At 40.9% G+C, this 16,724-nt stretch overlaps 1 protein-coding gene across 11 annotated transcripts in view; it reads right to left on the reverse strand.

Moving 5' to 3' along the window:
• The window catches only part of TIAM1 (TIAM Rac1 associated GEF 1), a 189,154-nt gene that overhangs the window by 73,513 nt on the left and 98,917 nt on the right, over positions 1–16,724 (reverse strand). For 9 of the 11 annotated variants that reach the window (XM_081859254.1, XM_081859263.1, XM_081859253.1 and 6 more), the window contains 3 exons: positions 13,197–13,375; positions 8,462–8,625; positions 4,551–5,530 (listed from right to left, as the gene is read on the reverse strand). In XM_081859254.1, coding sequence (XP_081715380.1) covers positions 4,551–5,519 — 969 coding nt within the window. In that variant the 5' untranslated portion in view covers positions 5,520–5,530; positions 8,462–8,625; positions 13,197–13,375. Of the gene's footprint in view, positions 1–4,550; positions 5,531–8,457; positions 8,626–13,196; positions 13,376–16,724 lie in introns of all 11 variants that reach the window. The other 2 variants (XM_081859261.1, XM_081859259.1) reach the window with 2 other exon arrangements.

Here is a 16,724-nt window from a genome sequence, read left to right on the forward strand (position 1 = left end):
TCCCTTAATTTGTTCTTTTCCCTGTATCTTAAAGCAGTCAAGAGGAATGTGGGCATGTTCAGATTTGTAGCTTTCAATGACTGGTTGGTTGATTGGTTGGTTGGTTTGATTTTATTTGACTTTAAAACCATTAAAAAGATCCCAATGAAATCTACAATACCTAATCAGAACAATAAAAAATCCACTAATAAATCCATTAAAATATACATAAACCAATTACATTTTAAAATGTACCACCTATCAAATTTAATTAGTACAATACAGGCAGCATAATTAATGGTTTTGGGTACCTCAATCTGTCAAAGGACCCAAGTGAAAGTAATGTCTTCAAATGCTACCAAAAACTCAGTAATGAGGATGGCAAGTGGATCTCTATGGGGAAGTAATTCCACTGATGTTTTGTCCCATATCACTGCACAATGGGCTGTGATGGTCAGAAGTAGCATAAGAAGGGCTTCTGGCAACAGCCCTTAACAACTGATGAGGAGAAACATACTCAAGCATTTGGGACCCAAATCATTCAGTATTAATTCCAAAATTCTGGATTGGCCACAGTAGCGTACAGTATATTGGTAAACAGTTGTTATGTGGTCCCAGTTAAATATGCCACCACAACTCCAGCAGCCATAATCTGCATTAGCTGCAGCTTCCAGACTGTCTATATGAGCACATTATGGTTGACTAATTGCAAAGTTACCAGAACACTGGTTCTTCTAGTAAGTCTATCTTGATCCAGGAACAGCTGTACTTGGTGTACCAGCCAGAGGTGGAACTAGGGCACTTCTTGCCATTGCTGCCATCTACGTCTCCAATGCCAGTGATAAATTGAAGAGCACCTCTCTTCCCCACAAGCTAAGCAGCTGCTCTTTCAGGAAGAAAGGTTCTATCTAGAACCAACTGTCTCTCCATTTCCCGAACACAAAAGCTATCCATCAACACCTCCATCATGTCAGGATTCAGTGCCAATTTACTGGCTCTCATCCAGCCCATTACTGCCTCCTGACACTGCCCTTTCCCCTCAAGGAACCCAGATGCTGAAGCAGCATAGAGACAGAGCCCTGTGCGCATAGGACAGAGCAAAATACATAGAACAATTGCCCAGTGGCTGAGCAGCAGCACCCCAATGATGCTCTCTCAAAACAGCACGGCAGCACTGGAACAGAACCACTACACTGCTGTTCCTCACCATATCATTGTATTTCCAACTCCCAAGCTGCAGAGCTACCGGTACTTCATCATGGTTGATGGTATCAAAGGCTGTAGCGTGATCAAGAAGAATCAACAGGCTCGCTCTCCTTTCCAGTCTCTCTACCAATACAGGTTATCACCCACGGTGGTCAAAGCTGATTTAGAGCTGAAACCAGGCCTGAATCCAGATTGAAATGGGTCAAAATAATTCCTTTCATTCCAAACAAATAAAATTGTCCAGCTACTGCCCTGTCCACCACCTTGCCTGAAAAGGGGATATTAGCAGAACCTCTGGGTCAATCAATTGATTTAAATAGGTTTAATTTCAAGTATGGCTTAGTTGGATATCGTAGGGACGCAGGTCGGTGCTGTGGTCTAAACCACTGAATCTCTTGGGCTTGCCAACTGGAATGTCTGCAGTTCGAATCCGCATGATAGAGTGAGCTCCTGTTGCTCTGTCCCAGCTTCTACCAACCTAGCAGTTCGAAAGCACGCCGGCGCAAGTAGATAAATAGGTACCATTGCGGCAGGAAGGTAAGCGGTGTTTCCATGTGCTCTGGCACTCGTCGCAGTCCTCTGTGCGCCCGTAGCAGTTTAGTCATGCTGGTCACATGACCTGGAAAGCTGTCTGTGGACAAACGCCGGCTCCCTCAGCCTGAAAAGCGAGATAAGCGGCCACACTCCAGAGTTGCCTTTGGATGAACAACTGTGAGGTTCTTTACCTTTGCCTCTCTAGTTGGATATCACCAACAGCTTTAATTTGTGCTCAGCAGCCTTGACAGAACTGTGAAGAATGTCTACATTGATGTTGCATAAGCGCCCCTACTAAAAGGGCTGATGCTTTTCGGGGTTTTTTGTTTTTAATATAGAGCTTCTGCTGTGGGAAAACAGCATCATCTGTTTCAGAATGTCATTTTTATATTTAGAAACAGCACATCTTCATGGATCAAACGCAAGCAGCTAATCCAGATACCCGCCTCCAGTTACCTCCTACAAGTTAGTGCCAACTGATGAATTCTCTTTCTTTCCCTCTCTCCCCCCCCCCCCATCCATTCAGGCTTCTCCTTGCCATCCAGTGGGCATCTTTTGCTGATGTGTTATTTATCTCAACACCTACGCTTGTAGAAGCTGTTCATCTGACCAGCTCACATTGTCAGATCTAATTGCACTTAAGAATGGTGCATTGCCCAAGCTTAACTCAGCATCAGGATGCAAGTCAGATGGTTTATCCCCCCTATCCAATCCCTACGTGAAGTGTTTTTCTTTTTCCGGGTCACAAGATAAGAGTCTGCATTCTCTGCTACATATGTACTAAAATGGAACATAAAATAAAATCAGAGTAGTCACTGAAGCATGCTGTCTAGCGCTAGTCTTGACCTATTTGTTCAGGCTTCTTTCTGGGATTGTTCAATTTCATCCGCTAGCTACATTTCACAACAGATAGCTACAAAAGGCAAATACCGAAAACCAAGAAACGCTATAACTAACCTCATTTGAACAATTACGTCTTAGAAGATGAATGCTGTAAAGACTATTAATTACAAATATATGTCAACAGGAAGAGTTGCACATTGAATATATACAGGATAAATTTCATAGTTTCCTTTTGACCTGACTCATATTCTTACTTAGGTTGAGAGCAGACCAGTACAACATGCAGAATATCTCATCTCTAGAACTTACAGTAGCTACAAAATAATAAAGAAAATAACAAACGTTTAAACTTGGTCAAGTCAAGAAATTTCTCTTTGGGACAATGTTAAGCCTATGGTTGGCATGATTGTATATTTATGAAAATATACATTTTATGTCATTGGATGTTGTCATTTAAGCAACAGTGGTCCATATAAAGGGGGATAAAAAAGGTATGGTTCTTTCTTTATTAGCCCCAACATTTCCCTTGGAAACCCTTGGTTTGTCAGCTATTATTTGCAGAACTACTTGACAGAGGAAGTTGGCTTATATTTGTCTATTCATGCATGTTGTACTTATACCATACAACAAAAAGGCACTTACATCCCTAGAAAACATGGAGGTGTGGTCTCAGTTAATAGGTAAGTAGATTTTGGAGTAATGGTTTGGTGGGAGAAAAGGTACTGCTTTATCCCTAGAAGGCTGACTTGGTGGCTGTGCCTGTGGCCGTGTCTGGAACTGGTACATCAGTTAAACCTGCCACTCATATCATCTGAGCTAAAAGAACACCTCCATGCAAGGTCTCAGCAACTGCTTAAGGCCTAAGAAAAAAACAACATCATGCAAATTTAAGGCCAGAGTCTCATATCACTGCTACAGCTGGTCACAGGAAACTGACAAGGGGAAAGAGCAACTTGAGTACATCAGATCAGGGAGGAAATGATGGAATAGAGAAATCGGGCAGCAGAATAAGGCATTTTAGAATTTCTTGATAGCAATAACCAGTATGGCCAGGGAGATGATCTGGAAGATAAAGCTGATGACACTTTATGCATGCTGATAAATGATGGAAATTCCCACCCTTTGCAGTGGGAGTGGAGACATGCCACAGCCAGCACCATGCAAGTGCAGAGTTGCTGAATGGACAGCTGCCCCAGACACGAATTCTACACAAACTCCATTACCGAGCAGTAGCTACTGGCAATTCTGCCTACAAACCATCTTACCAGTGCCACTGGTGATAACAAAACAGCTCTCACCTTCAATTTATATGTCAATTGACTGTGATAAATGGTTGTGGTATTGTTATTTTTTATGCACTGAGAATGAAACATATTTAATAAAAAGTAATAGAACATCAGGAAATGTTAGAAGCAGCATTGTTTCAAAGTCTACAGAGCCACCATCTTTCTTTTTGACTGGACAAAGTAGTAGTTTTCTCCTTCCATAGTGAGTAATGAATTATCTGCCATTCCAGTGAATAATCTCAGGGGTGGTACATTGCTGCTAACAATTAAAGCCACTGATAACTAAGATGATATTTGCATATATGATCTGTTACCACCCGAATGTTTTGTTATGTGAATATTTTGTCATGAAAATATGACTCTCATGAACCATGGTAGTTCTATATTCTAATAGCTGTAATCTGATTCTTAGGCAAGTCCCCTTACCAACAACTCAAATACTAAGAGTGTATATTGTTTTTGTTAGAATAGGTTGTATATAGATAAAATCACCTAGGAATCAAGTTCTACTTAATTATCAGGAAAGTATTGGTTCTGTCCATGGCTACATTGACTCTTCATTACAAATCAAGGATCTGAATGGAACATAGCTTATTTGTGGCTAGCAAACAAAATTCTCATTTCAATTAAAAAAAACTCAGCATATTTATAGAAGTGAACACCACAGGTTGTCAAGTTTGAAATAAGATATGGGTCTCTTACCTGAGTTGTTTTTGCTCGTCTGCCATGCATACTGTTGCTATGGCTCATTTTTGGGTGAGTGATTCCTTCTGAGAGGCAATGAGATTTCCTGCAGGGGAGCGTGTTGTAATTACTGTAAGAAGGAACATTCTCTGTTGTGGCTGGTGACATTTTGTGGTTCTCCATATCTGGAATATGAGACATTAAATTCCGACAGTACCCTCCTAGCGTATTTCGTGGACCTCCATTGATTGCAGCATTTGAGTTTTTTGGAGTATACAAGTCACTCATGGAATTGGCACGTTGGCAGGTGACCAATGGCTGGCGACTGCTGCCCGCCTCTCTCCCTCGAGTCTCCTCACTTTCCTTCTCCTCAGTAGAGCCTAGGATTTCTTCGTTGCTTGTCAAATGTTCTTGACTGAGATCAGAGAGTGAAAATTCCAAACTGTCCTCACGCCATATATCCGCAGATTTTGAACGTTTCTTCTTGAAACTTATAGGCTCCAAGAAATTGGTCCCATTTGTTGAATACGAATGTTGCCTGCTACCCCCTTCAGCCAGATATGTTGATTCATCTCCATAAAGTCTACCGCTTTCTGAATTTGGCATACTCTGTACTGAGGCTGCCATGAGGACTGTGCTGCTATCCACGCTGGGAGTAACCGAAGAATCAGTGTGGTAAGAAACTGGCCTTAAGCCCATATCCATCCTGTCTACCCAGATTGGGCTTCCAAAATCCTCCAAGTTGGCTTCTTGGGTAAAGGGCTCCAGGCCATTCTCTGCTAATGACTGAGGAATACTAGGAGTACTGCTAGATCGTGTGCTTACTTCTGAATTCCTGTGAATAATTTTTCCTGAGGAAGCATGTCTGGTCCGCCGAGCTGCTTTGTTCGAAAGGCGAAGGGAACGTGATGTATGTTTTCTTCCCAAGCTGGCATGTTTCTCTCCATAAAATTGATGTTCTACATTTTGGCTCTCTGCATTTCCCATGGTTTAAGGGTCTGAAAGAACAAGAAACATGAATGTGTTACAAATGCAACCTATATTCTCCAAACGTAAAGTGTTCCCCCCCCCTTTTCGTGTTAATAAAAGATTAGTTTAACCTGCCAGTGTTCCTGACAGACCCACTCATTATCCTATATATCAAGCAGCTGCTCTGTATGGATCTGACAAAACATGCCCAAGTCTCACAATGCTATGAGGTAATAAACAATACATATGCCAGTACTTCCAAATTCATATGTTGATCTACGAAATATAACCTGAATAAAAAGCAACACAGGCTTCACTGAAATAAAATCAAAAGGTAGCCAAGGGGTTGAATTAACCAATTATTTTCCCCACACCCCACAACAATACAAAATGCTTTTCTGTGACCCATGACTTTGTTTGACCCTCAGTCTGAAACTGAAATGGTTTAGGCGAGGTGTGTCTGACTGAGTGGGTATGTATATACATATATCTTTTTTGTGCTCTCATACACAATTCAACAAATACCTGCCCTCTCTATTATGGCATGTGCTCATATATCAGTGTCTGCTGAAAACTTATTCTCCCAAGATTCAATTGCTAATTAATCCAACTCTGTTATTATTATTTTATTGCTTTTATTATCATCACTGTATAGGGGTTAAGTTCCTACTGCACTTTTTGCACTGTGCTGTAAACTTCTTTCAGATTTTTAGAAGAAAACAAGTATTAAAATATTTTTTAAATACAATAAAATATAACAAAATTAATAGGAGTGCTGACTATAATAATCCAATGGAATTTAAGAGTCAACTTATCATGAAAAGAGGCTAAGTTATGTGCAAACAAATCCAAAAGATTCATAATTCAAATTAATGTAGAAATTGTTTTTCAGTAAAAGAAGAAGAGTTGGTTGAGGAGAAAGAGATAAATTAGTTATCTGCTTCTCACTGGCATACAGTTCTTGCCACCTCGTTCTTAGAGCAGCAATACATTGATATTTTATTCAGACAAATTCTGCATCGGAAGTACACTTTACACAGTTCTCTTCGTTGGGGTTTATATCTAACATAAGAAGAGCCTTGCTAGATCAGACCAAAGGCTCATCTAGTCTAGCATCCCACTTTCTACTGTGGTCAACCAGATGCTTCTGGGATATACCTAAGGAGGACAAGAAAGCAGAGCCTTCTCTTCTTTATTGTCCTCAGGAACTGGTATTCAGAGGCCTACTGTCTCTGAACATGGAAGCTGTGTTTAGCAATCATGGCTAATAGTCACTGATAGGCCGGTACTTCATAAATCTGCCCAATCCCCTATGAAAACCGTCTTTCAGAATATAAATATAACTATGTTAAAGATTATAGTTGACTATGACGTTGCTCTTTTTCAAGTTTTATATTTTATATCTCAGCAATGTGTCAAGCAGGTTACCAATGAACACACTTGAACACAGTGGAATTTTTATTTTAAAAAATTGAACTTATGAGTTTGGAATGTATTCACAAGCCATTCAGGGCAGTGAGAATGGCAAAATGAGAAATGATGTTTCCCTAAAACAGGATGCATACATGTTGCAGTGCTAATGGGAGCTCAGGATAAACCAAATTACTACTCCTCAGGGGGTCAAACCAAACCTGAGTGAAAATCCCAGAAAGAAACTTGATATTTTCTGGACAGACCCTGAACCATTATCCGAAAGCCCCTCTTGAACATGACCTGGAACCACAACTCTCATCACCACCAAAAATCCAGACAAACCGGGCTACTTATTCTGGAATAAGAGCTCAGCCAAAAAAAACCTCTGGTGTGGAAATCTTAAAAGCTCCACCCGAAGCAGAATGGCTCAGAATAAGTCCAAGAAGAAAACAAAATGTCCCAAAGCGTTAGTGTTTCAGATTGCTCAAGGCTCTGGAATCTGCAGACACCTCCATGCAAATAGGTTAAATGAATGAAGGCTTCCTTGCCTCAGTCACACTAATGAATGGACAGCAGGTCAAGGGCTGGATCCAGAGGGGAGCTCACGCTCCAAGATGGTGGATGGCATGAAGCGATAGAGATAGAATTCGAACTGTTTGGAATAACAAAAGAGGAAAAAACAGGGCTGTGTGTATCCCACAATTCTACAGGAATGCCAAAAAACCAGCAAATGTGATATTCTTAAAAATGCTTTCTAGTTTTAAAATGGTAGTTTGTAGTCTCATAGTTCTGGTGATTGTGGGCAATAGGTGATGAAACCTCAAAAGCCAGAGAATTTGCTAAACATTCTTCAGTTGTTTGAGAGAAGGACATTATATAGCTCCTGCCCTTCCCACAGACAAACACAAGCAGATTATGCCTAAAGATAGATGCAGAAGCAGAAAGAGCTGCAATTGCTTCTCTTTTTTATATTAAAATCAATTTTTAGCACACCAGTGAATCGAATGGTAGTATGTCATACTTGCCTCTCCCTGATACCACCTTGCCCTGCTGGGAAAGGAAGTGTCCTGCACTTGGGTGCCAGAGATGGCTTCCATCTCAGCATCCTGACTTTCAAGGCACTTTGTTCCTCAGGCGGAAGAGGAGAAAGCCAACAGTAGCAACCAGGCAGCTGAGCAAATGTACTGCCATGAGGACAAGAATGATACGTCAAGTGTTCAATTTACTAGTACACTGGAGACAGGTGTTAATACCAAACGAGGGCTGACAGCTCCGTGAAAGTCGTTTCTATACTACATCTGTCTTTAGTCTCAAATATGCAAAATAGTACAACCTACCTATGCAAAATACAAATTCATTTAAAGTTAGTTTAATTTGTTACATGACTTATACAAATTTCCTCGTCACTGAATACTGGTTACCCTTTTAACAGTGTGAAACACAGAGTCCTGGGGAAGGTCCACACCCACATACACACACACACATGATACTCAAATGTCATCCGCAATTGTCAGTAGGACATTTCAAGAATTAAATGTTCTACCTACATAGCGAGGCTCCACTGCCATTCTTTTGGAGAAGGGCTTACAAATTTGACAACAGAGCAGCTCCACCATTCTCTCCACCATTTTCCATTTTTGTTTAAAATTCTATCTCCCCCAACAGTGGAAAGGGCAGCAGAAATCCATCCATTTATCACTCTTCGATCATCCTAAGTAGAAGCACAACACAGTACTTAAGAATGTTCAAGGGGCAACTAATCTCTTTCAGGTCTTAACTGCAATTAGGAGACTTTCAGAACAATCCTATACTTATTTACTCAGAAGTAAATCTCAATGTGTTCAACTGGCCTTGCTCCAAGGCAAGTGTGCTTAGTCTCAACATGTTCTGCTGTGTATTAGAAAGGATACAAAGAGGTTTTACAGTGAAGGTTTGCAACTACCAACTAAAAGGTTTCAAACCAAAGCAGCCAAATTCACCTTACATTCTTTAGAGCTGGGAAAATCTAAGTTCTGATGGATGATTCTCGAAAATTATGAGATCACTATTTTGTGTCAGATGAAGAAGGAGCATGAGACTCAGCTACTGAGAAAGGAGCTGCTAATTTTAGACCAACTTGCTATACAGAAACTCAGTCCCTAGACACGCAGCAACTTGCCCAATGAATAAAGCAACTGCATGCATTTTGCCAGTTCAGCACATGCAATGAACCCAACACAGAACATAAATAATGCACAAAATCATAAAAAAATTAAAAAGCTTCCCCCCCAAAAAGAACCTAAGAGTAATCTCTATTGAGCAAGAAATAAAAGCAGCTAGGAGAAAAGTGCTTTTCCTCAAAGAGCATTCATTTGCTACCACAAAATTCAGTAGCTGTGATAATGGTTCTCTTAATACCATCATCTTTGGGAATACAAATAGAGGTGTTCGTGGGAAAGTTTTAGCAAGAAATAGGTCGTGATAAAAGGCATCTGTTGAGTAGTACTCTGAGGTAAGCAGACCATCCTTAATACGTTGGACATGATGCAAGTTGAGGGTTTTAACTTGTCCTGGATTATGTTCAAAGAATGACAGGCATTACACAAGACTTTTAACTCACCACTCAAGTTAACAAAAATGTAAATCCTACTTTTTAAATGAGACTTTTAGGCATATTTGAAGGGTTGAAATACAGGTTGGATACCAACAGACTACAACAATCATCTGAGGGCAGAGGGCCTTCTTGGCAGTGGCACCCTCCTCGTGATACACCCTCCCATCAGATGTTAAGGAAATGAACATTAAGAAAACATCTGAAGCCAGACCTGTATCAGGTTTTTAAAGTTTGAGGTTTGACTATGTTTTTATATGTATTATAAGCTTCCCAAAGTATAAATAATATATAGCAACAGGAACAGCAACAACAACAACAACAACAACAACGTGGCATAATGGCTAAAATGCTAACTTAATATATGAGCTTTTAAGTCAACCTGCCTGGTCCAAATGCCCTCCCTCCTTGGGCTCCCACTAAACTGCAGTCATTATTGCAGCTTAGCGGTGCAGGAGGGAGCAAGGCCCTTTTCACTGTCCGGCACAACCGACAACCAGACCCTCTTTTTGTGCTTCAATAGGACAGACCCTTCTTTGCCTTGTTTTGAGTGGTCAGTATTACTTATTTCTTTTAGCTGCCTTGAGTTTCAGTTGGAAAGAAAGGTAGGATGCAAGTATTTTATATCAATCATGAAGAAAAATTGGAGGTTCTTGAGGAAGAGAGGAAGTGGAGTCACCTCCACGGCATGGCTTGAGTGGGAGGGGATGGGGATGGGGGGAGCTGCATCAAGCCACCATCAACAGGGCAGCTAGCGAAGATGCATGTCCATTGTGGCCGCTGCTGCTTTCCTACTAACTGAGAAAAGCTGCTCCGCCTCAGTGCCAGGGGAAGGTAGTGCCACGGTGCCTTGAAGTGAAGGTGATCAGCAGGCCTGTTCTCCTAAGTGTGAGGGGAAGGCAGCGCCTCGCAATCGGCTGCCCTGTTTTCCCTCAACGTGCAAGAAGGTTGGAGTGTTATCAGCTGCCCGAGTCTCCCTCAGCGTGAGGGAAGGCAGCTCAGATCAGCAGTGTCAGCAGCTGAGATCATTGTGCGGTATCCTCACACGAGGAGCAATATATCGCTGTGTATTGCCGGGTCAAAATCGTTATCATAGTGTGGGTTCAAAAATGATTTTGGCCAATATATTGAAAAATCACACAGCGCGGAAACAGACTATAAAATTTGTGATATTGCCATGCAAAAGTGACTAAGAATTAGTTGGGGGGAGGCAAGGGTGGGGCCATGGACACTCTGGGTGTGTTCCCCGGACCCCCAGGGGTCCCTCGATCCCTAACTGGGAACCACTGTTCTAAGGCATATGCAGGTAACTTACAGTTCTCTAAATGCTGTTAGTCTCTAACTCCTATCAGTCCCAACCAGATAGCCAATGGTCAGGGATGATGGGAGTTGTAGTCCAATAACGTCTGGAGGGCCATATCCTTGGGTAACAAGATAACACATGTCAAGTTCCTGGAATTCTTTCAAGTGCTATAGAAATGCTAAAGTAAAGTGATTGGGTGATTAAACCCAACAAGGTGATTTGTTTGAAGGTAATTGGCTATTGGGTTTATTGCTCTCACATCAAAGTCCACCAAAGAAGACTTACAACATTGCAGATCTGCCATTAAAAGCCACAATCCAATACAGAGTTAAGCATGCTTGATCCCACTGAAGGCAAACAAACTTAAAGCGCACTTTGGTCTATATTAGCCACTGTTTTGATAATTGAACAGGGACCCCCTACATTACTACTCACACATTTAACTGCAAGACCAAATCAGTCATTATCCATCTTTCTATATATTAGGTACAAGGAGAAGATTTCCAAAGACAGAGAATGCTGATTCTCCCAACCCTTCCATGCAGACAGGCATCCTCATCAAGTTTTTTATTTTATTTTCCTAGAACACTTTTTTATTTCCCAATTAAGCTCCATACTATATACCAGGGTTTCTCAAACTTGGGTGTCCAGCTGTTTTTGGACTACAGTTCCCATGATCCCTGACCACTAGTCCTGCTAGCTAGGGATGATGGGAGTTGTAGTCCAAAAATTGCTGGACACCCAAGTTTGGGGAGCATTGCTATATATGAAAGAACTATGAAAAATTAAATTTAATCACCAAAGTTTTAGGCTTCATGAACTTCATAGTTTCACCATTAAATAAAAAGTACCTTGTAAGACAACAGATTGCAAATTTAAAATTAGATTCTGGTGGGAGGCTGTTAGCATGAAATCTGTATTTTCTGCTCACAGCCAAGCTTTAATACTGTGAAAATGGGACGAAAGATCCAACCAATAGCATGCCCTTTGTTTCCAAAAACAAACCAGCCATCCACTGAAATAGAATTTACATCGCTTGGGCTCAATGCACACGTAACAGCAGGAGACTAATTTCTCTAAGCCCAGCTCTGCCATAGTCACCTCCAAAGTCAGGGCCAAGGTAAGATTTTTGGAGCGAAAGGGGTATGCAGGAAAAATATCTGAATCAACCTGGCAGCTGCCATTTAGGGAACCTGTGGCCTTCCAGGTGATGTTGGACTCCCAACTCCCAGCAGCCCGAGCTAGCATGGCCAATGGCCACAGGTGACGGAAGCAGCCCAGCAACATCTAGAGAGCCACAGATTCCTACCTCTTCCCTATAGCCTCTTGCAATAGGTTCTTTACATGTGTAAGTGCCTACCCCGCCTTTCCTATAAAAAGCAAAATGAAATCGAGCCCTCCACCATTCCTCTCTTCATTATATAATTGGAAAAGACCTACATTTAAAGAAATGGATCTGCTGGCATCACATTTAATTTGTGCCTCAATCTGATAATCAGATAAAATAAAGCACTATAGTCTGTATTCATCAAAGTCTTCTTGTTTGTGCACATACGGCTGTATGCGCAACAGAACTTCTCTTCCCTCTCCCCAACCCCAAAATCTGCAACAAGGGGTTTGGGGAATCCCCCAAACAGATTTGGTGGGGTACGTGTGCATGGAGTGAGGAGGGGAGGATATTCTGCTGTACAAGCGGAAGAACTTGTATGAACAGGTTAACTTTGTTACCCCATGAAGGTCACTTTAAACATACCTATTTAAAGTAACTACAAGGTGCTTTCGCTTTTTAATGATAATGTTTAATTAAGTTTTTAATTTTAACCTTTTTTCTGTTTTCAAATTTTATTTATCCTTTTCAAGTTTATAAATTTCACTAATTTTACAATCATTTTAACATTTCAAAACTTGACTTCCTTCCCCTCTCTTTCTACGGTTCCTTAAATTTATTTTTAATATCCTCTGAATATCCAAATTAACTTAATTTGCTCATTTATTCACTTACTTTAAATATATACTCTTATAAAACTGCAGGTCTTATAAACCTACACTAGTTTTAACCTTTTAAAAGCCTTTTATTACTCGGCACTTCACAAGAAACCATAACAAAGCATATCACAGGTGTGGGGTTTTTTAAGTTATAAATCTATGGCCAGATACTTTGTTTCATAATCAACACATGGAAGTATAAAATGCATTTGGGAAATGTACTGCAGGCAATTCAAAGCAGAAAACAAAGGGAAGGAGTTAATAAAGGATCTCATCAGTTGCCACCAAATGGAAATTCCAGTTCTCCTATATTGCTCAACAGGTAGACTGGTGAGCCACATTCTCCTCCCAAAACTGCACACCAGGGAGCAAATTCCCATGCAAAATGCTTAAACATACATACCTTACAAGGCAGCGCTGGTATGCTGCACTACTTTCTCCAAAAGAAATGTGGGATATAGATGTATATAACTGCAAATGCTATTAAAATGAGCAGTTACTGGAACTGCAGAATCTGTCACCAGCTGCCACCCAATGACTCCATTACTGTCTTGTCGGAGCCTGTGAATATATGCCAAAAACCTGTTGGGGAAGAAAAGAGAGAGAGAAGCAAAGGAAAAGGATTAGCCAGTCTGGATATAAAGTTCCACTTCAGTAATTTACTGCGTGGAAATGACAAGAATCAACATTAAACTGTATAATAATTACACTTGTATATTATTAGAAGTGTGTGCAGGCAGGGAAACGATTAGGACATTCTCTAGAGGTACGCCCTGTCTGCTTTTCAAAATGAGGTACAGTATACAGTCATGGTCATTCCATGGGAAATTTGTAGAAGAAATGGGATATTCTTGCTAAATTTGCATCCTTCGCTTAAGAAGGGCAAAGCAGAGGGGAAGCAAAACTGATACAGATAGAGGCAGACAAACAAAAGAGGGTCCTATTCAGAGAAGTATTTTTCAGCCATCTTCATAAATTCTTGTACAAGAGGCTGTATATGAACCAACCTCAAAAAGCAAAGAAAAGGAGGCATGAATGCACTATTGAAAATGTCTTTATGCATTGACAAAAGCTCAGAATACAAGCTGAATTTTAAAAGGGCGGCAACTGAAGGAACTGGTTTAACTGGATTCTTTGAAAAGAAATTACACAATTAAATACATAGCTACCAGTACAGGCCCCACTGACAGAATGAGACACAAGCAGCGGCCTGGTTTTCCACTCACTTCTGTATTAAAGGCAGTAGGTAAGTGATGGAGGTGCATTATTCAAAACAAAAAGAATGCAACGTATCATTCACCAAAAGGGCATTAAAGTCACTGGCATTTCAGAAAAAGAGAACTGTTTCTAGAGTGATAGGCACAGTAAGTAGGAGGGGGCAATCTCATAAGAATTCACTGAGTCCTGGTGGTTCTTAAAAGTGGGGAAAAACAAAAATTAAAATAAGCTTACACTCCTCTGTTCAGCCTTGCTCCTTGTTTAATGGGATCATCACAAGAAGGAAGAGGGTTAGTGCCATTTTGTTTACTTCCTTCTGCTCTGTGCTTCTCTCCCCTCATCTTTCTTTAAGCTGCTGTTGAGCTCTGAGTCTGAAAAGGAGTTTATGTGTTGCCTAGAAGCTGGCAGAAATTAATAAGATGAAGCTCCTGTACAGTGAAACAGGCTCATTATCACGCCAGCTGCCAATAATTTACTAGGCTAGATTCCCAATAGCAAACAAAGGTCCTACAGGCAACTCTTCTTCCAACTACATCTTCTATTCCGTCTTTTTTGTTTTAAAAAGAAAAGGCACTGACTTGCGGAAGGGGGGTGGTTTTAAAGCAATTATAACTATGTCCATAAACACTAATATTGTTCCAGTAAACTCCTCCATGACAATGGCTCAGTTCTGATGAAACTCAAACTATGGTTTGGTACTATTTGAAAGCTTCAGGTGTGTCTGTTTTCCTGTCCTCCTCCTTTTGTGTACACTACTATGATTTCCTTCCACCATGGAAGTAGAACCAAAGTTGGAAGGTTCAAATGTAATGATAAACTATGGGTTTGGCACAAACCAGGAAAAGGAATCTCAACATGCAAGGAGGAGGAGGGAGGAAGGCAGGCGTGCTTGCACCCAAGACTCCAGTGTTACATTGATTGATTGATTGATTGATTGATATTTATACAGCACTTGACTGTAAAGAACCCCAAAGTGGATTACAAAAAACAGTTTGGTACATCTAAACCAAACCAGTATTTACCGGTAGCAAATAAAGAGGAGAGATCTTACAGCACAATCCTAAGCATGCTGACTCAGAAGGAAGTCCCACAGAGTTTAACTGGAACTTAATCTCTTGTAAGTATGCATAAGATTGAATATTTAATTTTCAACATTTTGTTCTAATAATACCATTCCCTTTCTATGAAGGCTTGGTCACATTACCTAAAAGCCAGAGACACAAGCACTGCAATGCTTCAGGTTCAAGACTTTGGAATTTCAAATCATGAAGAAATGGTTTTGAACAAAGAAAATACCCAGGAGGAAGCAGATTACTTGCCGCTCCTGTTTTTCACCTTCATTGTTTTGTGGTCGTTTCTGCATTGCAAGCTTCTGTTGGATTTTGTTTTCAATTGCTGCACTGTACGTACAGTGTCAAGAGTGAAACATGAATGCTTCCACATAAGCCAAGAAATAAAACCTAATGCCCTGCTTGGAAATGGTACTGTCTGGCTCTCAGAACATGTTCCTTGAGATTGCTAGGAACTTAGCGCAGAGTCGTAACAGCTATCAATTAAACATGTCTGAAAAAGAGCACACACTAAAACTTTTGTGGACAACTTGCCTTTCTGCCAGCAACTAAGCTTCCGCTTCACAAGGTGGGTCATGTTGCTTCACCTTCACGAATATAGCTCTAGGAAATGCCAGTTTCAAACGGCAGGTATCACTATAGGAGGTCCTAGCAAGGAACATGCCTCAAAATAACCAATTCTGGTGGGGAAGGGGAAACCTCTCAATGAGTGGAGCAACATTCCAATTAGACCAAACAGCTGAGTTCCGAAGAGAGAGGGTTTTAATATGGCAACTGGCAATTCCATTTAGCTGGAGGGCAACTTTGCTCAGCTGCTGTGCTACAGTATATTGCTATCCACTTCCACTGAGCAGAGGATCCCATTCAGAAGCAAGCACACACCGTTGCCTCCCCCGTGGTCACCAGTTTACATCACAACAGCTGTGTTCATTAAGGCAAATGCAGCACTGCCCCACTTGTCTCAGTCTTGATTCCTCCAAGCCCACTTGCCTTCTCACACACAAGCAGTCCAGGCTATCTGCTTCTTCAGTCAAATGTTGCTTCTCGTGGAGTTCAAGAGGCATGAGGATGGGGACAAAAAATTAGCTCTGCCTCTCTTGGCTGAGACTCCACCTAATGCTGGTCTCCTTGCTTTCCACACCACGCATCGCCAAAGAGCACCAGCCACCATTTAACAGGGGTCTTTAGACATTTCCAGGGACCACCAGCACCAACCGTTCATAATTTCAGATGATGAGCATCAGTGACTAAGTCTGAATCTAGATGTCATTTCAGAAAGGTTGGTTTATTCCCTCATTCTCCTTAATACCCAAATGCAAATTGTGATCTTCTAGTTCAAAATCTGTATTCCTTCCTCCAGCCAAGCATGTCTATGATTGCAAGTGCTACTTCTGCCTACAGATGTCAAGATTATGAGTACTCTTGACTAGATTCATATATCACTTGCATTCTCCAATGTTTTTAAACACATATTTAATCTCTCCCCATCCCCCATTCTTAGGCTAAAAGCTCCCAGCTGCACTTCTCCAGCACAGAACCTATTTTACCAACTGAAAAATAAGAGTAAATGAGAAAGCTAGAAGCAGCAGTTACACACTATTTAGTATGCTTTTTTCTTCTTTTTTCTTAGTGATTAGCTGTGC

The sequence above is a fragment of the Podarcis erhardii genome (genome assembly GCF_964252035.2).
Source record: "Podarcis erhardii genome assembly, chromosome: 4".
NCBI classification, from domain to species: domain Eukaryota; kingdom Metazoa; phylum Chordata; class Lepidosauria; order Squamata; family Lacertidae; genus Podarcis; species Podarcis erhardii.